Here is a 15,752-nt window from a genome sequence, read left to right on the forward strand (position 1 = left end):
GATGCCGGCAGCAAGAAAAAGCCTGTTTTATGGTGAGTGGCTTATACCTCCAGGTAAAGTCACAGTTTAGGTCTTTAGGAACATTTAAAATTATCCAGTGGGGGGTGGGGGGAGAGGATCAATCATTGAGCGTCCTTCAGCCACTTTAGTTCCTTCCTGTTGAATCTTCAGAGCGGTTTATCTGGGTAGAAGGAGGGAAGTTCTTCCCACAGGATCAGCACAAGTCGCTGATAACGTAAATGCATTGAGTTTACCCAGTGAGGAGCTTTGGGTGGTCAGCGTGTTGTAGGGAAGGAGCGAGGCCAGTGAACAAGTGCAGCGAAGAACCCAGGGCTTCACGCAACTCCAGCAACACCTGGCATTGGGGAGAATTGTGAACCCAGTAACGCATTAGATGCTTTAACATGTATTAGTAAGGCTGCAGAGATGGATCAACGGTTAAGAACACTGATTTTCCAGAGGTCTCAGGTTCAATGCCTGGCACCCAATGGTAGCTCACAACTGTCTGTAACTCTAGTTCCAGAAGAACTGACGCCCTTTTCTGACCCCATGGACACTAGGTATGCATACAATACACAGACATACGTGCAGGCAAAACACCCATACAGATAATATATATATATTACATATATATAACAAAGATATGTTATGGAGGAATTTTTAATAAAAAAATAAGCAATATGTGTGCGTTAAGCTATGAAAGTGCTAGAAGATGGGCCTTATAGAAACAGTCCAGTTTAAATCTTTTGGTGACTATTAATATGTTTTTCATGTGAAAATACCAAGGAGATCTATGTTCAAAAGAACATGACCCACTTAAAAGGCTGCACAAGCAAATTAGAATTAATGGGAAAATTTATCAGAGGATAAAGTTCCTTGAAAATTAAAAAGATTGTTCTTCAATAAATAAACAAGCCCCCATGGAATGTCTGGCGCACAGACTGTGCACAATTGTTTGAAACTCTTGGCAGGGCTGTCTAGAAGCTGTTCTTCAGAGTCCTGTTCTATTCAGATGTCATTAAAAGAACCTTTCTTGCCAGAGCCCTTCCTAATGGAGTTTATTATCTGAGAGCCACAGCAGGAGAGCTAAGGGCATTTGACACTAGCTCCACTCAGACCCGGCATGGCTGGGTGACCTCAGCTGAGTGGGTCCTCTCTTAGACTCAGCTTCTCCTTCTGGGAAATGTGAAGGTTGAGCTGATGGTCTGCCGTGGAGTTGTTGGGGGTGTCTGTTTGCCCATTCAATGGTGGGGCTCATAGAACTCCGTTGGGAGAGGCCAGCCTCTGACGTTCTCACTGAAGATTTAAATTACCCATACAACGTTTCCATTTGAGACAGTTACTGCTGTTCTCATTTGTTGAAGAACAGTCTTCCTAATTATATGTCAGGAAATTATATTCCCTTAGAAATCTGGTGCCAGAATCAATTCTGCCCCTTGGAGTGCAGTGATGGGCAGTCCAAGACAAGGGCTCCTGTCCTCTGCTGTTGGACCCTCATGGTGAAAGCACAGTTCCTTGTCCCAAATTAGTCTGTGAGATCTACCAGTAGCCACACATACAAACACAATGATTCTCCCTCCCCCAGAGCTGGCTATCAACTGCCAGTAGCTCCTCAGTAAGGGCTGGGGCCTGGAGAGAATCTTCGGCACCTATGCTGGAATTTGGTTCAGATTGATCTTGTGCAGGTAACCACAGCTTGTGTGACGTCATAAGTACCGTAACCATGGCAAGTCTGGAAGTTTGTTTCACATCACTGGCCCCATACCCTTACACATATAGACAATGCCAAGTGGGATTAGTGGGTGTGATGGTTTGAATGTAAATGGCCCCATGGGGTCATATATTTGAATGTTGTGTCCTCAGTTGGTGGAACTGTTTGGGAAGGATTGGGAGTTGTGGCCTTGTTGGAGGAGGTGTTACACTGAGGTTGGGGTATGAGGTTTCAAAAGCCATTCCCAGTTAGTGATCTCTCGTCCTCTCTCCCTCTCCTTCCTTGTGACTGTGGATTAGATGTAAGATGTAAGCTAATGTTCTAGTCACATGCCTGCCTGCTTGCTGCCATGCTCCCAGCCATGATGGCTATGGACTCTAACCCTCTTGGACTGTAAGCCCTAATTAAATGCCTTCTTTTATAATTTGCCTTGGTTGTGGTGTTTTGTCACAGCAATAGTGAGTTATGAGAGAGAGAGAGAGAGAGAGAGAGAGAGAGAGAGAGAGAGAGAAGGAGGGTATGAAGTTGGGTAGGGGAGTTGAAAAGAGAAATTAGGTGTATAAATGATCATGTTTAATTGTTTAAATGTATGAAAATTCTTTAAAATTTTAAAAATTAGTATGTAGCCACCTTGGTAAAGTGTAGAGCTGAGTAGAATTCAAGAGGCTGGTGAGCTCACAATAGGAACATATGTTATTCACACCACATCAAGAAGAACTCCTGGCACCATGGCAGACGGGACTAAAGGACATGGGTGACAGTGGAGAGGAGAAGGCTTTGTAGACATGGGAGGCCCTCAGTTCCCATCCAGCCCCCTTAGCTCTCTGCCTCGTGATTTCCTCCTCTCTGGAAGCGTTACTCTCCAGTTCCTGTGAAGTTTCAGAAAGGCTTGTTTGACAGCACCCGGCCCCATGCTGCAAACTCTATTTTCCTTTCATTTCTAAGAATAACTTAGCGAGCAGCAGCCTACGGCTTTGGTTATAGAGTTTTAGCTTTAGAGAAAGAATGAAAACAACTTTGAGGTCTCTTTTAAAAAGTTTTCAGTTCACTTCTACCCTGGAAGGTGCCTGGCTTTCCTTAATTGCAGACCAAGCTGGAATCACTTGACCATGAAAACCCAGGAGTCACCTTACTGTGTGATTAAGTGGCAAGGGCCCGTGTTGTGGGGGCCTGGCATAAGTTCAGATGTCCCTGGCCTGATTCCTTGGCATTTATACATGGGAGAAAGAGACTAGTCTTGTGAACTACGACACTGAGGCGGCAGCTCTCTCGCCTGTGGTGCTGTGCCTACCTCTGTGGTCTCTCTGTTTAATATCCCACAGAAACTGGTCACTCTGAGGTGACTGGCCGTCTGAGAGTGTGTGCAGGTCCTTCTCTTGATAAAGCTAGGTGAACGCTGTCTCATAATTCAAGGTCTGAGGATTCTTCCTTTCATGTTACAAAAGCAAATGGGGACAGAAATAACCCATCAATTGTTTAAAACCAGAGTGGCCAACAATAATAAATCATTGCCACAATAGCTTGGGGTCAAGGTCTTAATTCATTGGAGACCATTCAAGAATTTAAAACTCTTCTCTAAGTTAATTTTTCACATCTTGTTTGGATCCCTGGAGCTCTTGCTTCCAAAGCAAGGCCATCAGATGTCTTGTTGAGCATGTTTTTCTTGTTGGCATGCCAGACGCACTAGAGAGGGGGCTTCTTTCCGGAGATGGATAATGGTGGTTCCTTCCTCCAAAGTCTATATTTCAAAGAATAGTAGCCTGTTGAGTGTTTGAATAGTTCTCTTCTCTTGCATGTTGTATTAGCTATGTTAATTGCTGCAGACCACATAACATATACCAGTCAATTTAAGTCTAGTTTATTGGAAAGATACAAGCTGGTTTAGATGAGGCTTCCAAGGAGCTTGGAGGGGGCAACCAACTTCAACAGGAAACAAAGCAAGTGTCTTCTGGGTCTTCAAACCTTCTGCAGCCACCTCAGATAATCACAGGACCATAATGTCCTTGTGAAACCCTGAAAATTCAGAGCTGTGGTTGGGAGCATTATCACCAAAGTAAGGCCACTTGAACAAACATCCTTAGATCACAAGACTTCTTACTCAGGTGCCCACAGCTTTACCTGTTCCCTATCTGTTGATGTACCTTTCACATCTATTGTAGAGTCTCTGAGCCAAACAGCCAAGAGAAACAACTGTCCACTGCACAGACTCTCAGAGGCTTCTACATATCCCACTGGAGTGACTTCATTTTGCCCAGAGCTTATATGACTTGGTACTCATCTTTGTTATCGTCTTCATCCCCATGGTTATCATCCTTGGCCCATTCACTCCCCCACTCTCCCTGCCATTGCCACGACCCAACATCCTCCCCTTCTCTCTTCTCCCTGTCTTTGACTCTGAGTCACTTTCAATGCCAAGTACAAAGGAGCCTGAATTCTCCACCCGCACTCAGCAGCTGTACCACGCAGTTCATTCAGCCCCAGCCTTTCCATGTGTTCGCCAGGCCCCACCAGCAACTGTCCCTTGTCCCATGCTCACTCATTGTGCCTTCTCTGAGGGATCTTTCCCATTCACGTGCAAATGCCCTATAATTGCCATCCTTTAAAAATCATCTCCACAGCCCACTTCCCTGGTAGCTTCTATCCTGTTTCTCCATTCCACTTAACTGAAAGGAACACCTCCCGATACCCACCTGTACTCACTGTTCTCATGGACTCCCCTCTCACTCCAGTCAGGCTTTCTGCCCTGACTCACTCGTAGAATTCATAACAAGGTCACCAGTGACCTCTGTGTACATCAACCTTCTTTAAGTGTGGGTCACAACCCAATTCGGGTTTTTTTTTTAGCTGAACATGGGATTGCAAAATCCTGGTAGTGGTAGGTTTCTGAACTCACAATAACTACGATTTAATGTGGATTTGAGATGTCTCTGACAATGCTCACCCACATTACACCACCTAACTTCTCTGTAGTGCCACCATTCTGGACTCTGTACTGAATGTGCCATCACGCCATGGTGCCAAAGAATGCTGCCTGAACGTCCGTTCAGTAGAGGCCACTCTCTTACAGATCATAGCTTTTTTACTGTACATACCATGATTTCTGCTTTTATAGAAACATAATGATTTAATTATAGAAAACAAAAGCTTTTAATAATTTCCTACCGTTACCCTTTACTATGTCTCAAATGAGTATATTTTAAATCTGTTTTAAATAATATCTTTATCCTTTGAGTCTTTCATACGTGTTTACAATGTATTTTGATCATAGTTACCCCCTCCTCTTTCTAAATCTTCCCAGACACACCCCTACCTCCCCAACCCCTCCCAATTTCATGTTCTCTTTTTTATGACTCACTAAGTCCACTTTTTAGTCACATACCCATGATTATATAAGCAGCACAAATTAGTGTGTACATGGATTGTTGTGCTACACAGAAAATCATACCCATGTCATTTGTATACAAACTTGCTTTAGTCCTTAATAAATATTCAATTTATATGTATACCAAAGAATTATCTTAAAATAGATTTGTTACCAGTAAATGTTTGAACTGTATACTTGTTTCATACATTTATTTACCCAGGGTCATGTAAAAACTTCTAAGCCACTGTATTGATTGGTTTTCATTGTCAACGTGACATACTGTAGAATCATCTGGGAGGAAAGTGAGGATTTGTGTAGATCAGGTTGGCCTGCAGGCATGTCTGTGGGGGATTGTCTTGATTACATTGATTGGGAAGACCCAACCCACTGTGCGTGGCACCATTATCAGGGTTTAGGTCCTGGACTGGGTAAGAGAGAACCCGAGCTGAGTAATAATCACGCATGCATTTATTCTCTGTCTGCTGTTGACTGAGGAGGTGGTGTCGTTAGGTGTTTTATATTTCTTCCACATTGAAAACTAAAATTGTGACCTGAAATAAACCCTTTGTCCTGTAGGTTGCTTTATTGGGGTATTTTATCACAGCAATGTGAACGAAACTAAGCGAGTCATAAAGGCTCACAAGTAGAGAAAGCCTAAGAAGCCCTGCTATGTAACTCATTTCAGTCATCAGTTCTAATCCCCTGCTGTTTGGACCTACTTCCATGCTGGAAAGCCTGACATTCCTCCAGACCCAGCTGCACCTGTCTCCTCTTCAGGTTCTAACTGAGAAAGTGCATTTTCTTCTGCACTCACTTTCTGGTGTCCTTCGTCTTTATCCCATGTGTAGATCTCCAACCCAAATGCCTCCTCCAACTCCCAGCTCATGTATCAAGCTGTCTCTGTGTTTCCTATAAACTGCAACAGGCATCTGCTTTGTCTCTGCTAAGCTTTCTCTACATACAGTCTCTCCTATCTCACTAAATGGCAGCCCTAAATGCAGTTATTGAATCCCCAAGCCCTTGAGCCACCATCGGCTCTTCATCTGCTAACATCCCTCATCTAATTCAGGAAAATCCAAGGTTGGCACAACCTTAGAAACATCTCCAACATGGCTCTTCTCCATACTTCAGCTGCACCTGCCTGGCTTGACCTTTCCCCTTCTTCCAACTGACTTATTGCAGGAGACACCTCACCCAACTTCTCTCAAGCATGCTCCATAGACTATTTCCATCATATCCAGTAGGAGCCTCCTCCTGATATGGACCCCAAGAGTCATTACTTCTCAGCTCAGAGCTGGTAGGGGTTCCCGTCTGTATCATATTTACACCAAGGTCTTGATGGTGACACACTAGGACCTATAGAATCTGGCAATCCTCTGTGGCCTCCTTCTCTTCCTTGAACATGCCCGCTCTGTACCCACCTCAGAGACCCTCCTTGGGAAGCCCTCCATTCTGCAAATCCTGTTCTGTAGTGAGGTCACCTCCTAATGGAGGCTTCCATGACTATTGTATTAAAAATGGCATCTACTCCTCCAGATCAGTTACTTCCTTCCCTCCAAGGTTTCTCCAGCTGGTTATGAATATTTGCTTTGCATATGCATTTTCTATCTCCTTGAAGTTATATACTACTGTTTTTAGGGTCTAACTTTCTTTTCCTCTTGTTAGGATAAAATTCTCTAACCAAAGAAGCTTAAGGGGTATATTTGGCTTACACTTCCAGGTTACAGTCAGTCATAGCAGGAAGTCACAGCAGAGGGCGTTTAACTTACACTTTCAGGTTACAGTGGGTCATGGCAGGAAGTCACAATAGCGGGCGTTTAAGAGCGATGGTTCATTGTGTCTGCACTAAGAAGCAGAGATGAGCACTAGTACTCAGCTCTCTGTTTCATAGTCTGCAATCCATGCCCAGGGGAGAGCTCCGCCCACATGAGGAAGTGTCTTCCCACCTCAGTTAGCACTCCACACAGGCATGCCCAGAGGCCATCTCCCAGGCAGTTCTAGATTGCGTCACATTGACAGTCAACACTAAACATCACACCTAAGAGGACAAAAACACAGGATCTGCTCAAAAGCACTGAGTGAATGAATTTCACATAAAGCTTTCTAAATGTTTTTAAGCTTTCCAAGTGTGATGTACAGAGTTTCTTGTGAGCCATGTGCCAGTCCAGTGAGTTCAAAAGCATAGAAGCCCTTGTTCTAAGGAAAACAAAAAACAAAAACAAAACACCAGAGGCCCATGGGTGCTGGTCTCCAAGGCCATGTGCCTAGTGGATGGGGCTCCTGAGAGTTGTCGTCCATTTCCCAACACCTCCACACTACCTGCTGGCGCCCCTGTTACATCACTGTCAGTGTAAGAATACTAATTGCTGTTGGTTTTTCTTTGCAGTGTTGATGAGAAAACCCCATACCTAGCTTTGGGGGCTGTGAAGAATATCTCTCTGAACATCTCCATCTCCAACCTTGGGGACGATGCCTATGATGCCAACGTATCCTTCAATATTTCTCGGGAACTCTTCTTCATCAACATGTGGCAGAAGGTAAGGAGAGTCCCCTGAGGGGGAGCCATTTGCCATCTAATACACCTGCTGACTTGCTCTGTAGCATGGGTCATGCAGTGATTCTACAAAGGCCACTCCTTTATAAGGAACTTGGAATTACTAGAAATCGGCTTTCATCCTGGACTAAGCAGGCTGCTGGTACGGCCCAGGTATCAGCCGTGAATACGTACCCTGGAGAGCATCTATCTTATGTTGTACTCCGTCCCTTCTCTCTTGTGGACTGGCTCTCTCTGAGCAGCTACAGCTGTTATTTCCCCGCACATATATGTTCTATAAAATTTCAGTTTTGTGTCAGTAGTTGTGAAAATACATATGGATGGATTCCTGCTTGTCATGATTATGATCACTAACAATACATTCCATGCTCTCTGTTACATGGGCATCTGTGTCAGCTGATACTTTGACATATTTATTCTTGCCACATTGGAGGGAATTGAGGAAATTCGATGATTTCCATTAGTTGAGTGCACTTTTGGTAGAGCCAATTCACTTACTCAAATGAATTGAAGTTTATAGAATGTGATTCCAAAAGAAGGGGGTCTGTTGCTTTCTCCCTCCCTTATGCCCCCCAGTGCACTTACCCCCTGAGAAAGGAGGAGCAGGCCTGGGCAGGAGAGACCCCATTCTACCCAGTTGCTCTGGCAGCAGATTTTCGGATGTTTGCAGCTTTTCTCTGTTGGTGGCATTGGGCTCAGGGAGCTGGTGTTCACATGGAACCTGAATCACTTCATGAGGAACCGTCCCCCTGGTCCTCAGCTCATGGCACCCTGAGGTACACATTTGAGCACGTAGGAGGCCTTCTGTTCAGGCATTTGCACTGCCCATTGAGGTTGTGAAAGACAGTGTTGATGCATTAGTTAGTCACCCATCAGTTCTAGACAAAAGCTGGGGTCACTCGAGGACAGTGTACTTGAAAAGGCCACAGGGATGAGTCAATAGCTACCATCGCTGGTCGTGGTGACAATGAGGCTGAATCAGGTTGACTCCTTTGCCATTGAGTCCCGGTGACCTAGAAAACCTTTGGCCTAGAGAATCTTAGCTTTCATTTTGGCAGAAAGCTGACAAGATATCATGGCTCCTCATGATGTTGTAAGCATTATTGTGAGAGTAGGGGAAGGGTAGACACCCTGTAGCTCTGTGAACCAACCAGAAAAGCAGATGGCCACAGTGACAGAAACAAAGATGCCCCCCATGACAATCATTCTTCAAGGTTCAGTTGGGATAGAAATGGTCTGGCTCAGCTCTACCTGCACTAGAGGTATGTAGTGACGGGCGGCCGAGGGAGCTCACCCACTCTACCACATGGACAACACATGGACTTTACTAGGTTCTGTATGAATCTTACCAAAAAGATTCTAAAACACAAAACCAAGAAAAACCTAATTCAAGAGGAAATAAAATTTAAAAGATTATTATCAGAGAAAAAAAAGTAAATCGTCCAGAACGTCCCTTTGCCTAGAGAGTAACCTCATGAGGCGTTGTGTGGGAGCAAGGAGCTAAGACAGAGAAAGGAAGAAAGAGGAATGTTTGGATGAGCAGGGACCACACGGGCTTGGTCTTCGCAGAGCTCCGAGAACCTGAGGTAACACACCTTAGCTCCATTCCTCTCAAGGTGGAGGAGGCTGCTGGAGAATTTCCCCACCAGTTTCTGTCACTCACTGTGGAAAAAAAGAGGAGTTCAGAAATGGGCACACGAGCCTCCCATAGCTACGCCCCCTATGCCCCTACTTCCTGTCCAGTAAAACAATACAGTAATGACGAGTAAACACTGGCTGAAATAAACAGGGCTGGAGAGATGGCTCAGCTCTCAAGACACTTACAGCTCTTACAAAACACCCTCACGATGGCTCACAACCACTGGAACTCCAGTTCCAGGGGATCCCTCATCTGGCCTCCCCTGGATCATATATACATACACATACGCTCAGATGTGCACATATACCCATAAAATAAAATATATTTTTAAAAATAGGGGCTGAAACAAAAACAATTTTACAGATACTTCATTTCAGTTGAACATAAGTATAGAACAATTACCACCACAGTAGATATATAATTCAGAAATTTAATTAAAAGTGAGCCTTCTGGGGCTGGAGAGATGGCTCAGCAGTTAAGAGCACTGGCTGCTCTTCCAGAGGACCCAGATTCAATTCCTAGAACCCCTAGTGGCTCACAACCATCTGTAATTCCAGTCCCAGACAATCTGTTGCCCTTTTCTGGTCTCTGTGGGCACCAGGCATGCATGTGGTACAAGACCAAATGCCCACATGTACAAAATAAAATCTTCTTAAAATTTTTAAATAAGCCTTCTGATCTCAGCTATAACAGTACCGTTTCAAGAATAAGCTAGATTTTTGTCCCTCCTTCTGCCTCACAATCTTCAGGATGGCATTAAGACTCCTCAGCTGTTCCCACAAGGCCAGCCTGAGCCCAATCCTTCCTGGGTACCCCCTCTCCCAGACTCATAGCTCATGGTGCCTGTTTACACACTTGAATGAGTCCTCGTTCATGACTGAGGCTATTATTACAAGAGTCATCCCTTCCACCGTGTATCAATGAATATTGCCCCAAATCTCAGCTCGTGTAATCTATTTAGGCTTCTTACCTGGCTGCATGGGACTTGTTTGGATAGCAGTTACTAAGTACCTATTAAATGCCGAAGACTGTACCAGTCACTAGGGGTGACAGATAGGAATAAGGCATACCCCCTGCTCCCAGGGTGCTCCCAGCCTACTGGGGCATGTCATCAAATACTTAAGATAATTAATAGTTAAGATACAAGATACTAACTACCATACGGATATGCTGAGAAGTTGCTGTGAGGTCCAGGTGTGCCAAGGTAGAGCCAATCATTGCTGTGACAGTTAATCTCACATTGGCAGAATCCTTGGATAAGGGCTTATGGTTGGTTCAGAAAAATGTGCTGTGAGCAGGGTTGACAAGGAGTGGTCCCAGTGTTTTGGCTGGTGAATCGGGGAAGCTGGCCTGGAGCAGGAGAGAGAGGCAGAAGACAGCAAGGGAACCCAACAGGAGAGGCCTGGGCATGATGGGAAGAGGGCTGGCCTGTGGAGTGGAGGACTCAGAGGCATGATGGGAAGAGGGCTGGCCTGTGGAGTGGAGGACTCAGAGGCATGATGGGAAGAGGGCTGGCCTGTGGAGTGGAGGACTCAGAGGCATGATGGGAAGAGGGCTGGCCTGTGGAGTGGAGGACTCAGAGGCATGATGGGAAGAGGCATTCCAGAACACGATGGAAACAGACAGGGCTTGAAAGAACAAACTTTCATCTAGGTGCAAGAGAGCTCCCAGTCTAAGTTTGGGCACTGAGGGTAGCAGCCATTGGCCATGAAATTACAAAAGTCGCTCTACCAAGAGAAAAGTCAAAATGGCAATGACGGGCTTCCTGTATTAGTTGCCAGTCATTGTGACCAACTTCCTAAGATGGCAGTGTGAAGGGAGGAATTCTCTATTTTGGCTCGCGGTCCATGGTTGCTTGTTTCCATGTACTTGGGCTGAACATTATGGCAGCAGGAGCATGTGGCATAGGAAGTTGTCCACCCTCATGACAGATGAGAAGCAGAGAGTTGGGAAGTGAGAGGGGACAGGTGTCACCTACAAAGGCACACTCCCTCATAACTTCCTTCCTCAAGCTAAGCCCCACCTCCAAATTAAATAGTCACCAGCTAGGTACTAGTCTTTCAACACACAAATCTAGGGAGGACATTCCATCTTCTAACCATGTGGTAGTTTGAATGAGAAAAGTCTGCCATAAGGCCCAGAGACTTGAACACTTGGTCCTCAGTGGGTGGTGGTCTTTGGGGAGGTCATGGGACCTTTAGGAAGTACAGCCTTGGTGAAGAAAGTGTGTCACTGAAGGTGAGATGTGAAGGTTTATATCCTTATCCCATTTCCTATTTATTTCCTCTGCTTCTTGTGTGTGGATGAAATGTGATCAGCCAGATTCCTGCTCCTGCTTCCTGTTGCTAAACCTTCCCCCGCCACGATGGAATCACTCCCTCTAGAACCATACATCAAAATGAACCCTTACTTCCTTCTATTGCGTGCTGCCATAGCTTTTTATCACAGCTACAGAATGACTGATGCAGACCATGGCACTCCAGGCTTCCACACTGTGAGATGCCATCTTGCTTTGTGTCTCCCAGATGCCAACCTGGAGGCAAGGAGCTGAGGGCACTGGGTCTATTTGAAAGATGAAAGAGAGGAAAGGGCAAGTAGGCTGTTCAGTCAGCTACTGTGGTGTGGGAGGGGCTTACTCTTGCCACTCTGGAAACAGTGTAAAGGTAAATATACCCTAGGGATGAAAAGGCAGAAGTTCATACTCTGTAAGGCAGTGGTTCTCAACCTGTGAGTCGTGACCCCTTGGGGTCAACCGATCCTTTCACAGGGGTCACCTAAGACCATCAGAAAACACAGATATTTACATTATGATTCATAACAGTGGCAAAATTACAGTTATGATGTAGCAATGAAAATACTTTATGGTTGGGGGTCACTACAACATGAGAAACTGTATTAAAGGGTCTCAACATAAGAAAGTTGAGACTCATTGGTCTAAGGATTAGGGTGGAGACCCCCTGGGAGGCCACCCCCCAGCACATCAGAACTACCATGCACATGCCAACATGACCTCTTTGGTTCTGAAAACGGTGCCCTCAGATGCAGAGGTCTAGGTCTGGCAGGGGAAAATCAGTGAGGCACTCTGACAGATGCGAGTCTCACTTCCTAAGCTCCTGGAAGTTGTAAGTTAGAGTTCTGCTTAAAGAACACTTCACAGTTCCAGGAATTGGACAAGGCAGGTGTGAGAATAGGTGACAGTGTCCAGGTATGGAAAAGAATATGGTAGATTCTGTGGAAGATGGAGGGTTCCGATGTCACCCATGGGTCAGCCACTTCAGTAGCCCAGTAATTGAAGTGGGAGTGTTAACTAGTGCTGCCAGATTTTATTTTTCAATAAAAACCAGAACTTCATTTTTATGTTACTTTGGCAGCTAATTAAAATGTTTTCTGAGTGTCGTATAAGCCAAACAAAACATGTCCCCTGATCATATCCAGCCTGTAGGCCACTGGTCTAGACTTCTGGCCTATCTATTCCTCATATGCACTAGTTCTGTGCCCTAACCTGCTTGTCTGTCTTGTGACTCTGCATTACTGGTCAAACCTTTTTCACATCCTGGGTGCATCTCACATCCTCCCCTTGGCAACAGATTAACTAGCCAAATATATTAGCATTTGGAGGCTGTGTGTGTGTGTGTGTGTGTGTGTGTGTGTGTGTGTGTGTGTGTAGGGGATGGAAGGGAATGGAAAAGTCAACCCAAATGTAGCATCCATGTCATTTTTAAAGCTGATGACTTTTAGGCTGAAATCTGTGCTTTGGAGTGATAGCAGAAGCTAAGCTGGAGTCTGCACTGTTTGCATTTACAATGTAAAGTGTGAAGTGGGGGGAAAGTGAGCACTGGTGATTAGCAGGTGCAGACAGAAGTTCCAGCTCTCTCTCTGGTGATCAGTATGACCCAGGGTCCAGGGTAACAATTTCTTGCACTATAATGTTGACATGTGTTAAGGATTGAGTGGGGCCTATGCCAAGCATGTGTATATAAGGTGTGGTAGACTCCTGACTCCCAACATATGTGAGTACATAATACAGATCATCAGTTACTCGGTGTCCTGTTGGTTCCCACCTTATGACGGTTCAGCTTGCGATTTCTCCAACTTTGTGATGGCGCAAAGGCCATACACTTTTAGCAGAAACTGTGCTTCCAGGTTTGAACTTGGGTCTTTTATTGGGCTGGCGATATGCAGCACAATACTCTCATGATGCTAGGCAACCTCGTTGACATCTTACAGGAAGTGCCGTCAGGCCAGAGAAATGGGAAGATAGGATTCAGTGATGGGAGTGTCGGAAGGCCGAGGCATGAGGAAGAATCGATGGTCATGGGCTCATGTGGGAGAGACAGACCTCACCCATCACACTTGCAGAGCACAGCCAAGCTGCCTAGAGCTTAGTTCACAATCCATTGTCATCAGTCACTGAGTCTGGTTGTGGAGTTACTTACTGCTTCATCTTCTAATCACCTTGAGAGACTGAGGTGAGGGGATGGCTTCTGGGTCCTTTTACTCCTCCCATGACAAGGCCTAAGGAGGGGCATGGTAGTATACCAAGGAAGCTCATTTTTGCTGTTTTTGAGAAGTGAATGGTTTGAATTTCCAGTCAGGCTGGGCTTTGGAGTCTTCATTAACTACCAGGTCAGCTTACTCTTTTATGACAAGTGGCATCAGGACAGGTGAGTTTGTTTTGATTGTAAAGCGAGTCTTCCCAGTAATATCTACCTCCACCACGGAATGGGTGTTCCGTTTCTCTCAGGAATCTCTCTTCTCACTTTCAAGGCAAGTGACTCAAGACGGCGCCAGATGATAAAAACCTATCGGATTTCTAATCTGAACTGAGAGAGGATTTGGAAACTTAATGTGTTTGCATAGCTTTATATTTGAGGAGGTACCTGACCCTTCCGTGGGCGGAAGGTTCAGTGTGGGAACCTTTATGTCTGTGCCTGTGAATAAAGCAAGACATGTCATTGGAGCTGAGGAGTCGGGCATTGCCGGGGCAGAAGTGCACCCCATCCGTCGGTATGTCAGAAAGTACAGATGGCTTTCCTTCCCTCTGCGGCTCCCCTGGCCGCAGAATCTGCTGATTGCCGTGTGTTCTACTGTCTCCGGTGTCTCTTATCAAGTTAATAGTAGCCCCCAGTAAAATGCAGCCCTCAGATGTTTATAGTCATCCTGGGCTGGCCATTAAGATGATGAATGAACTCACTGCTAACCCTTGTAAGAGAGCCCTTCGGGAAATCAATACTTAGAAAATAATAAGTCTTTCCTGCCCCCTTCCTGTCTTTAATCCTGTGCCCTGAGCCCCTTGGTGACTTTACCTTGAACTTCCTGCATAATGCCAAGCAGTGCTCCTCACCTGGCCCTGGTCCAGGTGCCGCTCTTACCCTGCATTCTCCTTGGTGCTTGTTTCCTGTTTGGGTTACTTCTGAAGACCCTGCCCTTTATCTGTCATGGGCTGAGAGGAGGTGGAGGAGAGCACCAGGACTGTAATCCCTAACCGGTACGTGTTACCTGTCAGTCCTGCCTGAGTGCTGGCACCACAGAGATAGCCTAGACTGAAGGTCCCAGTGACTGCTGGCCCTTCTGGTGGCCGTGGGCACCAGGAAATGATGGAGAACCCCAGATGTCCACTTCCAATCACAGTGTGGTCTATGTTCCAAGGCAGAGCTCAGCTTTCGTTGGCATGAAAAGCTTCGTTTGTGTATTCATGGTGTTTGAACGGGAGGCTCCAGTCCAGCCTGAGAAATGTCAGTAAAGCTGTAACTTCGGCAAGGCTCAATTAAGAATGTTTCCCACCACCATGCCACAGCAGATCTGTGAGAGGGATTTAAGAAGTGAGCATTAAAACTCTTGGATCCCACCTTCAACTAGATGTGGAGCAGTATTTACCCATTTCTTCTGAATTTTAAATCTTTTTTTTACCAGACAACAAAGTACCTTTAAAAAAAAGAGAGAGAGCCATGAAAGCAAACTGCTAAGCTAGGACAAAAGACAACTTAAAAGATCAGTAAACCATTAAAAACAGGTCTGGGAGAGGGCTCGGATGGCTCACGAGCTGAGCAAGCCTGGTGACCTGATTTGGATCTCCAGGGCCCGGATAATGGTGGAAGGAGAGACCAGATGTCACAAAATCGTCTTCTGACATCACACCATGCGTACACGTCACACACACTTGGTTGGCAGTGAGGAAGGAGACTGGAGGTGGCTCAGTGGTTTAGAGCAGTTGCTGTTCTTGCAGAGGACATAAGTTCGGTTCCCAACACCCACATCAGACAGCCCCCAATCACCTGTAACTCCAGCTCCAAGGGGTCCGACACCTCCCTCTTCTGGCCTCCAAGTGCATCTACACTCATGTGTTCACACACACATACACAATTTGAAAATAATAAAATTTTTGAAGTCAGGAAAAAGTTGAACATCTCCCCTGGAGCTGACGGTGAGAACGATGGTCCCTGAGAGGTACGTCTGTTCCCAGAGGAGACAGTCAGGGTGAAGC

The 15,752-nt window shown here is 45.6% G+C and overlaps 1 protein-coding gene across 3 annotated transcripts in view; it reads left to right on the forward strand.

Annotated features, from left to right (window-relative positions):
• Itga9 (integrin subunit alpha 9) overlaps positions 1–15,752 on the forward strand; it is a 314,925-nt gene that overhangs the window by 202,214 nt on the left and 96,959 nt on the right. For all 3 annotated transcript variants that reach the window (XM_052723820.1, XM_052723809.1, XM_052723831.1), the window contains one exon: positions 7,462–7,612. In XM_052723820.1, the coding sequence (XP_052579780.1) occupies positions 7,462–7,612 (151 nt within the window). The remainder of the gene's footprint in view (positions 1–7,461; positions 7,613–15,752) is intronic.

Source organism: Peromyscus californicus, unplaced genomic scaffold (genome assembly GCF_007827085.1).
Source record: "Peromyscus californicus insignis strain IS unplaced genomic scaffold, ASM782708v3 Scaffold_11__1_contigs__length_118956290, whole genome shotgun sequence".
Classification (NCBI taxonomy): Eukaryota; Metazoa; Chordata; class Mammalia; order Rodentia; family Cricetidae; genus Peromyscus; species Peromyscus californicus.